The sequence below is a fragment of the Balaenoptera ricei genome, chromosome 10 (genome assembly GCF_028023285.1).
Source record: "Balaenoptera ricei isolate mBalRic1 chromosome 10, mBalRic1.hap2, whole genome shotgun sequence".
Classification (NCBI taxonomy): Eukaryota; Metazoa; Chordata; class Mammalia; order Artiodactyla; family Balaenopteridae; genus Balaenoptera; species Balaenoptera ricei.
In genome coordinates this window covers 101,393,787-101,409,500 of record NC_082648.1, presented here as the reverse complement: position 1 = coordinate 101,409,500, position 15,714 = coordinate 101,393,787, and the positions used below count along the sequence as shown (strand labels likewise).

At 50.2% G+C, this 15,714-nt stretch overlaps 1 protein-coding gene across 1 annotated transcript in view; it reads right to left on the bottom strand.

Annotated features, from left to right (window-relative positions):
* The window catches only part of SAMM50 (SAMM50 sorting and assembly machinery component), a 31,190-nt gene extending 22,265 nt beyond the window's left edge, over positions 1-8,925 (bottom strand). Inside the window, exons 1-4 of the mRNA XM_059937121.1 lie at positions 8,742-8,925; positions 4,391-4,501; positions 3,177-3,278; positions 2,282-2,369 (exon numbers count right to left, since the gene is read on the bottom strand). Of these exons, the coding sequence (XP_059793104.1) occupies positions 2,282-2,369; positions 3,177-3,278; positions 4,391-4,501; positions 8,742-8,762 (322 nt within the window). The 5' untranslated portion in view covers positions 8,763-8,925. The remainder of the gene's footprint in view (positions 1-2,281; positions 2,370-3,176; positions 3,279-4,390; positions 4,502-8,741) is intronic.
* Positions 8,926-15,714: the final 6,789 nt, after the last annotated feature.

The window sequence follows — 15,714 nt, the reverse complement described above, 5'->3', positions numbered from 1 at the left end:
TCAGCTGGTCTAGGGTGGAGCCCTGGCGCCACTTTTTTTTTTAATTAGCAGACTTTACTGTTTAGAGTGGGTTTAGGTTTATAGAAAAACTGAGCATAAGGTTCTCACCCCCTCACACACATTTCCCCTCTCATTCAGTCTGCACTAGTGGTGCGTCTGTTACAACTAATGAACTAACAGTGAGACGTTACTACTAACTAAAGTGTGACTCGCACTAAGCTTCATTCTCGGCGTTGCACATTCTAGGTGTTTGACAAATGGATGGCGTCCATTCTTTTTTAAAAGCTCCCGGGTAATTCTAAAGGCAGCCAGGGCGGAGAACCACTGACAGAAGTGGACCAGCTGACCACGTACACGTCACATTTACGACAGACAGGAGAGCACTGAAACTAAATGCCACCCACAAGACTTGCCACCAAGCAAGCCCTCCGGCACAGCGGCAAGGGCCACTCTGTCATGCGTTTGTTCAACCAGGGGCAAGTCGCTTAAACCTCTCTGAGCCTGTTTCCTTAGCTGAAAAATGTTTTTTTCTAAAAGAATAACCATGACACTTCACCAGGTTTTTGTAAGGCCCCAACTGGGTGTGCAGAAACCCTCCCCGCGGAGCCCAGCACAGACACTTCTGTTATTACCACCGCGACTCCGAGGGGGCAGAGACAGCCGGTGGTCTCCCAGCACCCCTTCTCCCCACGTACCAGTCCAGCGGGTCTCATGCTTCAGCACTCATCAGTCACCTGCAGGGCCCACTGTGCCAGACAGCTTCAGTGGGATGTGCCTTTCTGCCAGGTCCCCAGGAGAGCAGAGCTGCTGGTTGGGGGTGCACTTTGAGAACCATGGTTCTCATCGTAATTGAATCCTCGCGTCTTGGCTGGGTCTGTGGCCACACAGACTTGACTTCCCAGCCTGCCCTGTAGCTCCACGTGGCCGTGGGATGAGAGGGGAGTATCGTGTACAACACCTGGGACAGGTGCTCATGGAGAGTGGTGTGCCCTTTCACCCTTCCTTCCTCCTTCCTGAGGCTGGAACGGTGCTCAGCCATCCCAGGGACCAGGGGACCCTAGAGACAGTGAAGTGACAAGCACCAGGAGAAAACCACACCAGCCCCAGGTGACCTCAGGGAGCAGAGCTGTGACAACACCAGCCCCAGTTGGTGGTCTCCCATCTGTCATGGAAAGAGATCTCTTTTGCCTAAGCCACTGGTATTTGGTGTCTCTGTTAGTCACAGATGAATCTATATTCCAGAGGATAGAAATCCCTTTCATTTATATAGTATTTTATATTTTTGCAAGCACTTTCATATACTGTTTCATTTTTATCTTCTCAAAACTATCTTCCACTCAATCCTGTAAGAGTTCACTTGTTCCTTGATTCATTCCAAATATGTATTTTTCAACGGACATCTACTCAACTCAGCATGAAGTCCGCGGCCACATAGTAAGTCCTCCACGATCCAGTCTCCTGATCATTTTCCTCCCTTACCTCTCATCACGCTCCTTCCCCACATCTGCATGCTGGCTCTACGGAGCCCTGTGGTCCATCCATTGACCCTTTCTCTCTCTGGCCACTGGGCCTATTAAACACTCTCTCTCTCCCTGGAACATTCCTCATCAGCCCTGCTCCCCAAACAGACTCACACACATCTTTTAGGTCTGAGCTTATGTATCACCCCTTCCGGGAAATCTTCTCTGATCCGTCTTTTCCTCCACCCCACCAGGAGAGGCAAAGTTTCCTCCTCCAGCACCCCCCGCTTAGAGCACAACTTATCAGCTGAACTGTCCTCACTTCTCTGTCTGTCCCCGACTCTCTCCCACTTGACCAGAAGCTCCTTCAGAAGGAGACTATGCCTTGTCTGCTACTGTCTCCCCCGCTGGAAGGGACTCATTAACGAAAGAATAAACACCGACCAAGTGGACAGAATTGCCCAATATCGCACAGCAAACGAGCAAATGAACAAAAACCAAAAGTGAAATCTGACTCCTACTGCCCTCCTCTTTTACCACACATTTAGGCGGAGTCTGCTAAGAGCCCACCCGGACGCCTGCCAGGGCGGCCCATCCCGAAAAGCCTGGCTCTCTCCTTCTCGGAAGGAGGTCCTTCTCGGAGCCCTGGTCCCATCTGGGGGCTCAGACAACAGCATCTTCCAAGTCACCCGTCCTCCCTCGGCCTGACGTAAAGATCCAGTTACTTCCCTGAGGCCACAGGTGCTCTCTGCCTGGACACAAGGTGTCTGTGATCCTGGAGGACGGAGGGAATCAAAGAGAAACTGCACCATAATATGTACCTTGACATGTATCGATCAAGACATCCACCTGTCTAAATATTCCCAGACGAAGCAATTTCTCACGGGCTTCGTGCGATCTCCTCATTACCTATAAGAGAAAAAATAATAATAATAAAAATAGAGACTGTATTCCTCTAAGATACAGGAATGTAAATGGTGGCTGTAGCATTTAGGCCGGTGGCTTAGCATGTGGTGTGAAGTGCTGACCCCTGAGAAGAGAGCCCCACTAAGACCAGACAAGTGAGCCGTTACTTGAGTAAAAAGATTACTTAGTAAAAAGTTACTTTAAGCTTTAAAAAAAAAAATACAGTGTTTTAAAGTGGGAATGGCCGAACACTGCTGAAAGGTCAGGTAAAATGGGGACCGGAAGGACCCAGCTGCACGCGGCCTCAGGAAGCTGCTGGCGACTCTGCCCAGGCAGGGAGACGTGGTGCCGAGGGCAGGAGGGCAGAAGGAAGCCACAGAGGAGAGGACGACAGTGCAACCCAGGAAAGACCCCAGTGGATAAACAGAGTAAGGGCCCGAGGAGACGCGAGCATGGGTAACTAGCCAGAGCCCTCGCCCCGGTCGCTGAGGGCCCTCGAGGGGAAGCGCACTGAGCGCTAACGGGGTGCAGGAAGGTCGGCACCCACTGCCACCAGCTCTACGGCAGCGCTGGGCCGGCCGGGAGGAACACGGGGAGGGGCCAGCCGCGGACGGGAGGACAGACACCTCTCCTCCGGGATACGGGCCAAGGCAAACGCACGTCAGTTTGTGGGAGGCTTCTGGGACCCCCTTCGGCGTAGGCGGCAGGTCATCCGCGGGGGCTGGGGCGGGGCACTCAGTGTGTGAGTGCGCAGAGCGTCACGGGAGCTTCAGAAGGGGATGGACAAGGCCAAGCAGAGGGAGTACTTGCCTCGACAAGGTTCTTAGCCTTAAAAACACCTCCAATTTCACACATGATGATGTCATCCTTAGTCCTTCCAAGTCCATCAAAATGCACGTGTTGGACGACCACCTAGACGTGACAAGGGGACGCAGACTACTGAGTACCAGACAGGGCAAGGGATCAGGCATCGAGGCCAAAGACAAATGTCTGAAATTAGTTTCAAAGATTTTTTTTTTTAATTTAATGATCCACACTTCTGAATTCCTCACTTTTTCAAAAAACTGGCCACTTGAACTGACTAGGTCTTTACTTCCTGTGAACGAGATCAACAAGGTCTCTGCAGCCAGGTGACCAAGGACCAGGTCAGTCCTAAACCCAGGCAGGGTGCAGAGGTCCCCTACACATCCTTCCCCAAATGTTCACCAGGCACTGGCCTCTGGATGACGCTGACTGTGACCTGGTTTAGTAACGGCGTGTATTTTGCCAGAGATCTTGTGTGGATTTCAATATAGCCTGATAAATGCTGGCTCAGAGCCTCTCACCTGTCTATAAATGCTCACTTCATTCATTCATTCATTCAATAAAAAGGCACTGATTACCTATGAACCAAGTATCATTCTGAACACTGAGAATATAGCAGTGAGCAAAACATAAAAATTCCCGCCTCTATGGAGATTAGATTCTAAAGGGGAGAGAAACAGGCAACATACACTGTACAGTAGACGGTAGTGAGCAAGAGACAAATCAAGCAGGGATGATGGGAGTGGTAGGGAAACGTATGACTTACAGGTGATCAGAACACTATACTAAGATCTTAATTAAAGAATTAATGAAAAATGTGCTTACATTTCTCCCACTGTATTTAATTTCAAAGGCAACAAAGTTTAGAAAAACTTTTACTCAAGACCCAAGGTCTTTTTTCCGGGAGCAGGGAACAAAGAATAAACTTAAGCATAATCTGAGCTTCTCTTTGAAATACCTCTGGGTTTTTTTTTTTGGTAACATAAATTCAAAAATGTGTTTGTTTACACTTCCCACGTAAATAATCACCAAGGAAAAACTATTCCTCTAAAACCAGAAACTATTTCTCCAAGTGTCCAGTCTTTCTAAAATGTAGCTGGCTGCAAACTCTCCTTTGATAAAGGTGTCGACACAGGTTAATCCCTTTATGTTTCCCCAGCGGCTTGTGGAAGCGAGTGTTTCTAGTAACAACTCTATCCAGCCCTCAACAGGATACTCACATCCTTGTTCTCAAGAATTTCCTGTTTAGCTTCAGGTTCAACTTCAACAAATTCAGCTTCTTCTCCTAATGCTCCAAAATCAGGTCCACTGGCTGGAAGAGGCTCCAAACTCTGAAAGGGAGGGAGGAACCACAGATAAATGAACTTATACTAAAAAACAAAAGCTTGGGACTTCCCTGGTGGTACAGTGGTTAAGAATCTGCCTGCCAATGCAGGGGACACGGGTTTGGGTTTAAGCCCTGGTACGGGAAGATCCCACATGTCGCGGAGCAACTAAGCCCGTGCGCCACAACTACTGAGCCTGCACTCTAGAGCCCATGAGCCACAACTACTGAAGCCCGCGCGCCTAGAGCCCGTGCTCCGCAACAAGAGAAGCCACCGCAATGAGAAGCCCGCACGTCACAACAAAGAGTAGCCCCCGCTCGCCTCAACTAGAGAAAGCCCACACGCAGCAATGAAGACCCAACGCAGCCAAATTAAAAAAAACAAAAAAACAAAAGCTTTTAGTTTTGTCTTTAGATGGTGCCCCAGAAAACTCAGGACCGTGGTCCCCTCTGGGGCTGAAGGCAGCAGGGTGGGGGGCACACGGGCAGCATAAGCGGCTGTCGACGCACAGGTGTTAGGCTGGCGCTGACCCCTCGCTGTCCAGAGTATTGTTAATTCATAAAGCAAAGACGAAAACTCATCAGCGAAAGGGTCAGGCACCAACCTACAATGGCTGCGCCATGAACCGAGGACTATACCGCACCTAGCTCTGTACACCTGAGGCCCATTTGAAGACCAAAAAAAAAAAATTTTTTTTTGCTTTCCCATTATAGAAAGTATCCTAATGTTTTTAATCAAAACTGGATACATTCTAGGATAATTACATTAACCAGCCAAATTAGTAAAAAATATGTTTCTGGACTCTGATCATTTGTTTTGGTTCAGAAAGTCTCACACACACACTCAGGGGAACTGCATATACTCATAAAACGGGCCAGCCAGAAAGCGGTCCCTTCCTTCAGTCTGAACTGACATTGTCTCAAAAGCATTCTAGCATCTTCTGAATAAGGATTCTATAATAATAATTACGGAGACATGATAATATAATAGTATGTATAACAATGAACACATCACATTGTATATTTGTTACATATATACGGGGATTCCCAGACACTCATGGAAATGGATTCAGAAGGTCTCGTGTGGCACCAGGTGATGGTAGAAACAGGCAACTCTGGGGAAAAGTATGGGAACTAGTATCCGGCTGCTTCCTCACTCCCCCAGTTCTCTACAGATAAGCGCTTCTGAAGTGCACAGGAGCGCCTGACATCTGCAGAATGCGGAGCAGTGGGGACTCGGGCCCCTCTCACCCTCTCCCTGCAATGTTCACCGCCTCTTGTCAGCACATCCTCCATCGTGCCACCGGTCCTCTGGAAAGGTAATGACCTGACAACGCCATGTCCCCTCTCCCATCCTTGCCCTAAAAGACTCTGACTGTCCTCAAAGGTGCCCTCAGGGGCGAATGCAACTAGATTCCTTAGCAGGGCACATGAGGAACTCCACCATGCGGCCCCCACCTGCTACTCCAGATTCAATCCCCACCACCCCCGACCCTCACCTTTGTGTCTGTGCACACCTGGTTCTCTCCGCCCACGTTAACTACCTGCCTCCCCCGAAAGAGCTGAAAGAACCACCTTCAGTGCCATCTCCTCTGTGAGCCGCCCCTGGCTTCTTCAGGGAGAATCGGTCCCTCCTTCACAAGACACCTCTTGGAGGAAATTTATGACCTTTACAGGTACTGCTTTTTCTTATTTTTATCTGCCCTGCTATATCAGAAATACTCAAATATTTATGGAATGGGTGAGTGAATGATTTTTTTCTTTTGTTCTCACATTTCATAAATATCTGAGTGCCTACTGTCCCCTAAAGAGCAGGGAATGCAGCCGTGAATAAGACAGAACCAGTCCTTCCCTCAGTGGCTGAAGTGGATTATTTACATAAGTAAAAAGGGAAGATAATGCTGGGCAAAGAAACAGAATTTATTTCACATAATTATCCTTTCATTTTTGTTGTGTAAATATTTTTAAAATGAGATCATTACTATATTTCTCAAAAATATGAACAAATTAAAATAGTAACTTTTTTACGCAACATTTCATGAATATGCTTTCTGTATTTAAGTTTATGTAGCGCAAAAAAGTATATTATAGATGCGCAGATTGTCTATGCAGAGCATATACTATGGTTAGGAATATACGCACATATTCATTCTTCTTAATCTGAATGCTTGACAGATAGACTTTGGGCATAAAGTCTATGCTAAAAAATTTCCACTACGGTTCCTAAAACCTCAAAAGCATGAAACACACCTCACCAAAGACACGCTAGACCCATTTGTACTCTTAAATCTGAAATTTAGACTTTAATTCAAAAGGTGATGTCTTTACAGTTTCACAACTGCACCAAAGTTTGATGTCCTAAATTAACTGTTTCACTACTAGAGATTCATTCATTCACCAAATATCCACCCACTATGTGACAAGTGCTTAGAAGGTCCTCACCCTCACAGAATTTACATTCCAGTGTCTGGGTAAGCATTTAGTGAAATGAATTTAAATAAATATTTGGATCTAGCCTCTAACCTTTAAGCAGATCGGTCTACTAGTGAGTGGACAAATTTTATCGAACGCCACGTGCCAGGCACTAGGCAAGGCAGTGCTAACTGAAGAAATAGGACATGAAATAAATTTAATGAGTTATGAACAGCATCTTTAAAGCGATATAGACTAGAATCAGATAGAAAATACAAGAAAAAATAATAGGTATCAAGGGTAAATACTGTTTCAGAAAACTTTTGTTTCACATATGCATGAGGGTACTAGATAGCAAATATGGGATGTTTTCTTACTGTGAGTCCTGACCAAAATTCAAACAACACTGGCTAGTGAAATGTAAAGGCCAAATTAAAGAACTGAAATTATTTCTTGTCAATACATTAACCAAAGGAGCAGCAGTTTTAGTGTCAAAGGGGCTTAATAAAAGCAGAGACTTTTTTTCCTGTACTCCTAGCACCTACAACAGTGCCAGGCACAGAGCTAACCATTGGTCAATATTAGTTGAATAAACGAATGAATGCTTCCTCTGCCAAGATGCTACAAGCGATGCAAGGCAAGTAAGATGCAGCTCCTACCGTCATCTAGAAACTTAGACTTTAAAAGGATAAGTCAAAAATGCAGAGCTAAAACAGGGCACCAGAGTAGAAATGTCAAGGAGGTTGACAACACATCCAAAATGAGGAAATGAGGAAAGAGAAGGTTTATGTAGGAAGTGACTTGAACTGAGTTCTAAAAGATGGGACTATTTTGCCAGCTGAAGATGGGAGTGGGGGTGAGTGATGAGAGAGGGAGCTCCGCCCAACAGCACGGTCCAAAAAGTGTGTCGGAAGAGGAACGGTGTTTCATTTGCAGGAAGTATCTGGAAATGGAAGTTAAGTCCATTCCCGCACACCAGGCTGAGAAGTCTGTGCTAAATTCTTTTGGGAAACTCCTGAAAACTTCTCAGCAGGGAAACTGAAACAATCCACGTTGTAGAAGAGAAGTTGTGTTGAGGGCTGGGACTCAGGAGATCTGAGTTTTAGAACATTCTGAGGCTCTAACGGTGTGACCTTGGACAAACAGTCACTCTCTGGGTCTCAGTTAAGATTACGATAAAGAGCAGTTGGGCAGCTTGGGTGCCGCGCTAAGCACCCAAGCAAGTGCTTTACGTGTACTGTGTCTTTCAATTCTCCTAACAGCCCGGCGAGTGGGTAATATCACTGCCTCCACTTGAAAAGGAAGAACTAATGCTTAGCGAGGTTCTGTCTTTGCACGGTAACCAAGAGACACGAGGACTCCTAGCTGGGTCTGGGTTGGAAGACACTACTTCGTGCTCTAAGAGTCTAGCAAGACCCCAGGAGCGGCTGAGCGGGAGAGATCGGAAAAGGTGACCGGTAAGGAACTAAGACGCCCGAAACCGCTGAGGATAGAAAGAACTTATTCCTCCGCTGCAGGACATCACGGAAAGCCCGAGAGTCCTTTCCGGGCCACTGCCTCGCTAAATAACCTTGGGCAAGTCACGACCCTCCTCTGAGTATGTTTTCTGCTCGGAAGCCTGCGGTACCCGCTGGCGGCATCTCTGCGGCCTCCTCCACCCGGCCCGCGGCGGCCCAGTGCTGGGGCGCTACAGGCGGAGATCCCCGGCCCCGTTCCGCACCGACCTCGGGGCCCTGCAGTCCCCTCACCAGGGCAACCCCGGGCGCAGCCGCGAGGGCGTCCCCCGCGGCGCCCGCCCAGAGGTCACGCAGCCCGCGGGTCGCTGGGCCTCTTACCCTGGCGTGCACTGTCCCCATGGCTCCCCTTCTGGCCGCCGCCTCCCAGAGCTGCCCTGGCCCGACGAAGGCTCGGCGGGTGAGGCAGAGGGCGAGTCCCCGGTAGCGGAGCTACCGGTTGGTGCAACACCCACAAGCCCCCGGACGCGGCTGACTGGGGACGGCCATCATGTCCCGCCTTCGCCCCGCCTCCTGGCTCACGGTTCCTCCGCTCATTGGTCCTTAAGAATCTATGACCCGGATGTTCACGCCTACGCCGGGAAGCTCTGCGACCTGGAGACCGCCCGAGCGCCGAGCGTTCTGTGGCGCCCGGGAAGCTGCTAGCGCGTGGTGGGGGTGGTTTGCGTGGGGGTCCCGCTGGGAGTGCCGGAGCTGCCCTGGGGGAGACCAGACCAGCTGGTGAGCGCGCCGGGACTTCACTCACGTGTCTCCCTTAACCCTCGTGGCACCTCGGCCCAATGGTGCAGTGCTTGTCCCCGCGCTCTGGCGAAGCGCCGGGGCTCGCCACACCCGGCTGCAACAGTGGCTTCACCCGGCGTGTGGAGCCGCACAAAGCCGGATTGGCGCCCCGCTCCTCTCCTGCTGGCCGCACGGAGCTTTCAAGTCACTGAACCTGCCCCCCCAGGCTTCAGCCTCCTTATTGGCAAAATGAAGTGACGGTCTTATCTGCTTCGCAGGGATGGATTACAAGGCTCGCATGAGAGTGTTATTAACGCCTGGCACAGGGCAGGGCGCTTAGTGAGCAGCGAATAAATGACCATTATTCTTTCAACTGCAGTAAATGTCAGTGCGTGTCATCGGGGGTTCGCATGGGGGCCATTCACATCGGAGAACAGGACAGCCCTGGGGCTTCATTTGGGTGGTGGAAACAGCTTCCCCCCGCTCAGAAGACAATATATAATAAGTAATAGTCACGTGGCGATAAATGCAATGAGAGAAACAAGAGACAAAATAAGAGAAGGACTTTCAGTATCATGTGCACTAATGTTTCCACCCCTTCCCAGAGACCCTGACACTCTTTTCTGTTTAAGTAGCAGCACCGGAGTCCTCCAGCATCCCTGGGGTAAATATTGAGTCCACATTCCCCTTCTTGCGTCCCAGGCCCTTCTCCTTCCCACACTGCATCCCTTGCCAGTTGACCTATCCATCTGTCTTCCCAGCTGGGCTGTCAGTCCCCAGAGGTGGGGACCAGTCTGTCTGGTTCCCTCCATGAGCCCAGAGGCTAGCACAGTGCCTGGCGTGACGCAGGGACCTGGTGAATATTTGCTGAATTACTGCTCCCCTGCCTTAGGCTAGGGCAAACAGACAGACACTGCTTATTAAGATTGCACATTCCTGGGCCTCAGCCCTGACCTACTGAACCAACCTCTGGAAAGCAGAACCTGGAGATCTGAATTTTTTTCAAGTGTGCCAGGTAATTCTTTTGCCAACTAGGTTTAAGAACCCCTCATTTTAAAAAACTCTTTATGTCCATGTCTGACTTCATCACTAGTTTCTAACGTCTTTGAAGACATGCAGCCGCTAACCTGCTTATAAGGAACTTGGCCAGAAATGGGTGGAAGAGGTGCTCAGCAGGAGGGGGGAGGCAGAGGCAGGAGCAGGGCAGCCGCAGGAGGTGGGGGACAAGGATGCAGGGCCGGGATACAGGCAGGCAAGACGGCCTCCCATGAAAAGGGGAACGGTGTGCAGGGCCAGGCCTGCGGGGAGAGACGTCTGGGCCTGAGCGTATGTTCAAGAGGCTGCAAGCTGATGAAAGAACTGGGCTATAAGTTAGCTGTTGACCCCAGGCAAGTCACACCCATTTTAAGGGTCACTTTTCTCCACTATAAAATAATGAGATTGCTAAGGACCCTGCCAGTTCTACAAAAGATTTTTTTTTTAATTGGTTTGTATTTCACACTAAGAAGTAATAGGTCCTCGGCTTCTGCAGGCTTTTAAGCCATTTTGGATCACCACTTGCCAGGGAATCATAACCAGATTAGCTCCCGTTTAGTGGTTACGACGCTGGCTTTATGGACAGACCCGCTGGCTGGGGTTCAGCCGTGATTCTACCACTGCTAAGCTGTGTGGCTGTAAGCAGGGCCCTTACCTCTCTGGGTCAGTTTCCTCTTTTGTAAAGTGACGGTAGTAATGGCATCCACCTCACAGGATCGCTTTGAGGATTCAGTGAGTTAATAGATGTAAAGCTGTGCCTGGCCCAGGGAGAGTGCCACCCCCCCACAAGGATTAGCTGTCCCTATACCCATGTGCCAGGCCAGGTGCCAAGTGCTTTTCATAAATGGTCTTATTTAACCATCCCAGTAAGTTAGGCTTTTGTAGAAGATGAAACTTAGGGCCAGAGAGACTAAGTGACTTACCCTAAATCCAGGTGGGACCCAAACAAAGGAGAGTGTGACATGGTCCCACTTCTGGCTCTTAGCCACCTCTGAATGATGCCCACGTGTCCCAGGGTCTCGGGGGGGTGGGGGGCATGGGGGTGGAGTAGATGATGGCTCAGAAGCCTCCCGACCCTGGATTCCCCTCTTCTGGCAATTTTTAAAGGGGGGATGGTGTGTTGGGCATACATAACAGGCTGCAGCCACCAGGTGTCTGAGTGGGAGAAGCTCAAAACACTGCCCAGTTGTTACCCAGCAAGACTCCGAGTGCCCAGGGCTCAATGCCCACAGGCCCGGCCAACCTGCCTCTGGCCACCAAAGTGGGGCTTCACGGGTCTCACTGACCCCCAGCTCAGACTCAAAAGGCTGTTTTAGGTGTGAAAACTTGGACAGAGCTCTCCAAAGATAATCTAGGAGACTGAACAAATTTTAAGCACAAGTCACAGAGGCTGGACACTTATTCAAAAATTCATTCTCCTGGTTCCCTGAAGCTCAGTTTTCTCATCTGTAAAATGGGGATAGTAGTTCTTAAAGCATAATGGTATAGTGAGGATTTAATGAAATAAAGCATGGGGCCTGGCACACTGTAAACACTGAATAAACTAGATTTTCTTCCTGCATTTCCTTCTTATTCTCTTAAATAAGCCTCCTCTCAAAGATAAGCCATGACTTTGACCTGCATATTACAACAAGAGTCCTGAGCCAAATATAACATTTGAGAGCCCTATTGTGTACAAGGGCCAGGGTGGCAGAGGATACGTTAGGAACACAAAGACACAGCTCTACCCTCTCTGACGGTCACAATGTACATTCCCTTTTTTTTTTGGCCTTGCTGCACAGCATGTGGGATCTTAGTTCCAACAACCAGGGGCACACCCCGTGCTGTGCCCCCTGCAGTGGAAGCTCGGAGTCCTAACCACTGGACTGCCAGGGAATTCCTTGTACATTAACATTTTAAAGACTCTCAGAAACCCTGCAGTACATACACTTGTTTCGCTTTCTTTAACTCAGTATTTCCTGGGTTATTTATTTTGTCTTAAAGACTTTTGGGGTTTTGAGGTTTTCTGTGGCTTTCAGTGGCACTGGTCACCAGAATTTCTGCTGTTCCTCTTTTGGGCAAAAGGTAGACTTCATTTCCATGCCCCCATCCATGTGACTTGCTTTGGTCCACTAGCTGTAGGCAGAAGGGAGAGGTGTCACTCTGGATGGAGACCTTTAAGCACCGTGCTCCTCCCCCACCGCCCACCCCGACCCTCGAGGGCCTGGGACAGGCTCAGCCTGGGTCAGCCAAGTCCGATGGGCATGTAGTCTGAGGAGGGAACCTTTTGGGAGTCTGGAGTCTTTGTTAAACACAGCATAACCCCGTCTATCCTAACTGATAAAATCCCTAGCGCTATCTGCAAGGACACAACATTCCAGAAAATTTGCTTTATGAAGTGCTGATCTGGTCCCATCACTCAGAGAAATGAAGATTAGTGACTACACTGGTTTCCTGGATAAAGTCAAACCCCAAATCTCAGAGGCCACGAGGAAGGGACGCTGGGTCTTCACAGATCCCCCCAGAGGTCACCCCTACTCTTAGTTTGGGGCACCCTGTGGTGTGGACTCCCTGGGGCTGCAGCCTTGATCTCCTTATTCCTTTCCCAGAGGGCGGGCACCCTGAGTGAGGGGCTCGCCTCCATCCCCCATGTCCCCAGCGCCTGCTGCCTGAGGAGTGAAGGTGAGCCGGTCAGAGAAAGGAGCACGGCCACTGGCATGAGGCAGAGGCCCAGGGTGAGCAGGCAGGCCCCGGAGGACCAGGGTCCGAGCTGCCGGGGGGCACCAAGGGAGGGAAGCCCAGGGGGAAGGCGACTTCTCCGTGTAGGGAGGTGGGGGTGACTTGACCGGGTTTGAACCTAAGGATGGCTTGAGACGGGGTGCAGGCCACGGGAGCCCACCGGGAAGTCGTTGCAGCAGCCCAGGGCAGGGGCGGGCTGCCGACAAGGGAGCGGCTAACAGAGACGTTAAGCGGGGGCGGACGCACAGGATCGGGACCAGCTGGAGGAGAGGGTGGGGGGACTCAGTGCGTCCCCAGTTCCTGGCTCAGGTGACTCGGCTGTGGATAGAATCAGGGCAGCTGATGAGGGAGCTGAGGAGCTCTGTACTGGAGGGAGGATGTTGGGGGGCCGACGGGGGGGTAGGTAGGGGGGGTAGGTGGGCCCTCACCTGAGCCAGAGACCAGAGGGAGGAGGGGGTTCCTCGGAGTGAGCGAGGCCTCCCCAGGAGTGGTTGTGTGCACGCCCCAGCCCTGGGGAAGAGCCCGGTAGCCAGGATGGAGTCGGGGAGTCTGGGGTCCCAGAGGAAGGAGAGGGATCTGGGAAGGAGAGTCTGGGCCTCAGCGTCCAGGACAGAGCATGCGGAGGCCACCTGGCCTGGCAGGGCCGCCGTCTGGGGCAACCTTGGGGGTGGGGAGGTCGCAGGGGAGTTTAAAGGAGCTTGGTTGTGATGCAAGGAAAGCAGCACTGTGGCTCCTCGCGAAAGATGCAGAGACGAGGGAAAGCACTTCAACGATCACATTTATTATAAATTATTTTCCGATGAAAGGAATACTTAGAAATTTAATATACAACGCAATTACAGATAATGGCATATTGGTAACCACCGTCGGTGTCCTGGCATACATCCTTTCAGTCTCTGTTCTACACATACACGCCCACACACGTCTTAATTTTTAACAAGACTGGGCTCATGCTTTGCACCAAGTTCTGCTGTTTACCAAGTAGACTGTTGCTCCCTGGCATTAAACAGACTGCACACTGATGATTCCCCAGGGCATAAATGGACCATAAATAGAGGGAGGCTTCTATTTAACAAGGTGAGAGGAACTTGAGGATGTTTTACATGCTGATGAGAAACCAGCTGTGCTGGAGAGGGGAGGGCCTTGGTCGGCAGTGGCGGGGGGTTGAGGATGTGGGGCGAGTGACTTCTGGGAACAGCCAAAGAGGAGGAGATGGGGTAGCATTTAAGGCACAGGTGGGAGGGCAGCCTTGGCTGTTTCTAACAAAGTAATACACTTCCTTGTCTCATTCTCCATTTTTTTTAAATTATAAAACATATGCTCATCATAAGAAAGTTGAATAATTACAAAAAGTAGCAAGAAAATAAGTCCCATGTAATCCTATCTTAACATATTTCTTTCCTTATAATGATCACAGAACTGGTGTATAGAATACTATCCACATGGAAATATCCTGGCTACTATAAAACACTGCTGAAGTGTGGTTGTACGTGCTTAGACCTACGCTGTGGTTCTGACGGAAAAGGCCACTGGGAACCCTGAGAGTCGGGCTTGGGGAAGGTATGAGGGTGCGTCACCAGGAGTCCAGGCGGGTGTCAGGCAGGCGTCACCTCCCCCACTCCAGGCCAGCTCAGCATAGGGGACAGTGCTTTGTTCTGGGGCCCAGGTGGCCGGGGGAGCCCACCACTCACAGCCTTGCCTCTCTCAGGGTGGGAGCGCTACCAGCACAGAAGCCCCTGGAAACTCGAGGAGCTCAGCTCTGCACTGCGTGACGACCCCGTATTTTCACAAGCAGCCGCTGCCTTCTAGGTGCTCACGATCACATCAAGGCTCACGCAGGCTTTGTCCCCAGAACCACACTCTCCTCTAAAGTGTACGTCCTCGCAGTGGAGTGCTGGGTTTGACCTTGCCGGTTCTTCAACTCCAGGACACATACACAGTGTGGGTGAGAGTTGCAACTTTTGGGCCAACATTTAGGATTTTGAGCTTACCATTGTTTCTTTTCTTTTTGTTACACTCAAATGCATAAATAAGAAAAACAGACACACACATTTCACCTTGGGTCATATCACACTGTGCTTGCTAACAAATTACCACCCTGGAGAGAAGGTGGGTGCCTGCCTCTTTGCTCATCTCCATTAGGGCTCTGCAAGTGGAGAGGACAGGTAAGGACCTGGGGGTGCCAGGGTGACCGTCTTGTGCACTGGATTTTTCTTCTGGCCACGCTGCACAGCATGCAGGATCTTAGTTCCCCAACCAGGGATCGAACCTGCGCCCCCTGCGGTGGAAGCGCGGAGTCTTAACCACTGGACCGCCAGGGAAGTCCCTGAACTGGATTTTTTTTTAAGGCTTCTTCTATTAATATCTCACTGATTCCCATAATATATAATTCAACAGGAAATACGAAGATTCCCTTATAATTAATATAAAACTCTTTATCAAATATTTAGAGTAGGTCAAAAAGATGTACCAGAATGTAAATAAGTTACCATCTTTTAATGCCCCCCCCTAACCAGGGGTGTCCTTGGGAGGATGGCACCCCCCTCGCCCCACAGTAACTGCTTCCTGGACGGAAAGATGGGACCGTACTCCTTTCTTCCTTCCAACCCCCAAGACTGCACAAAGGGCAGCCCAGCCCCCAGCCACAGGGTTCCCTCTACCCACCCCCCTCCAAACACCAGTCATTCTAGAACCCTCCACCAGGACAGCTGAGTGGGCGGCAAGTCCTCTTGGGGGTGATTGGCCTCCTCCACGTGGTCACTACCGTCATTTCCCAGAGCAAACCGGATCCCTCCGCTCCCTACTTTAAACACTTCCGTGT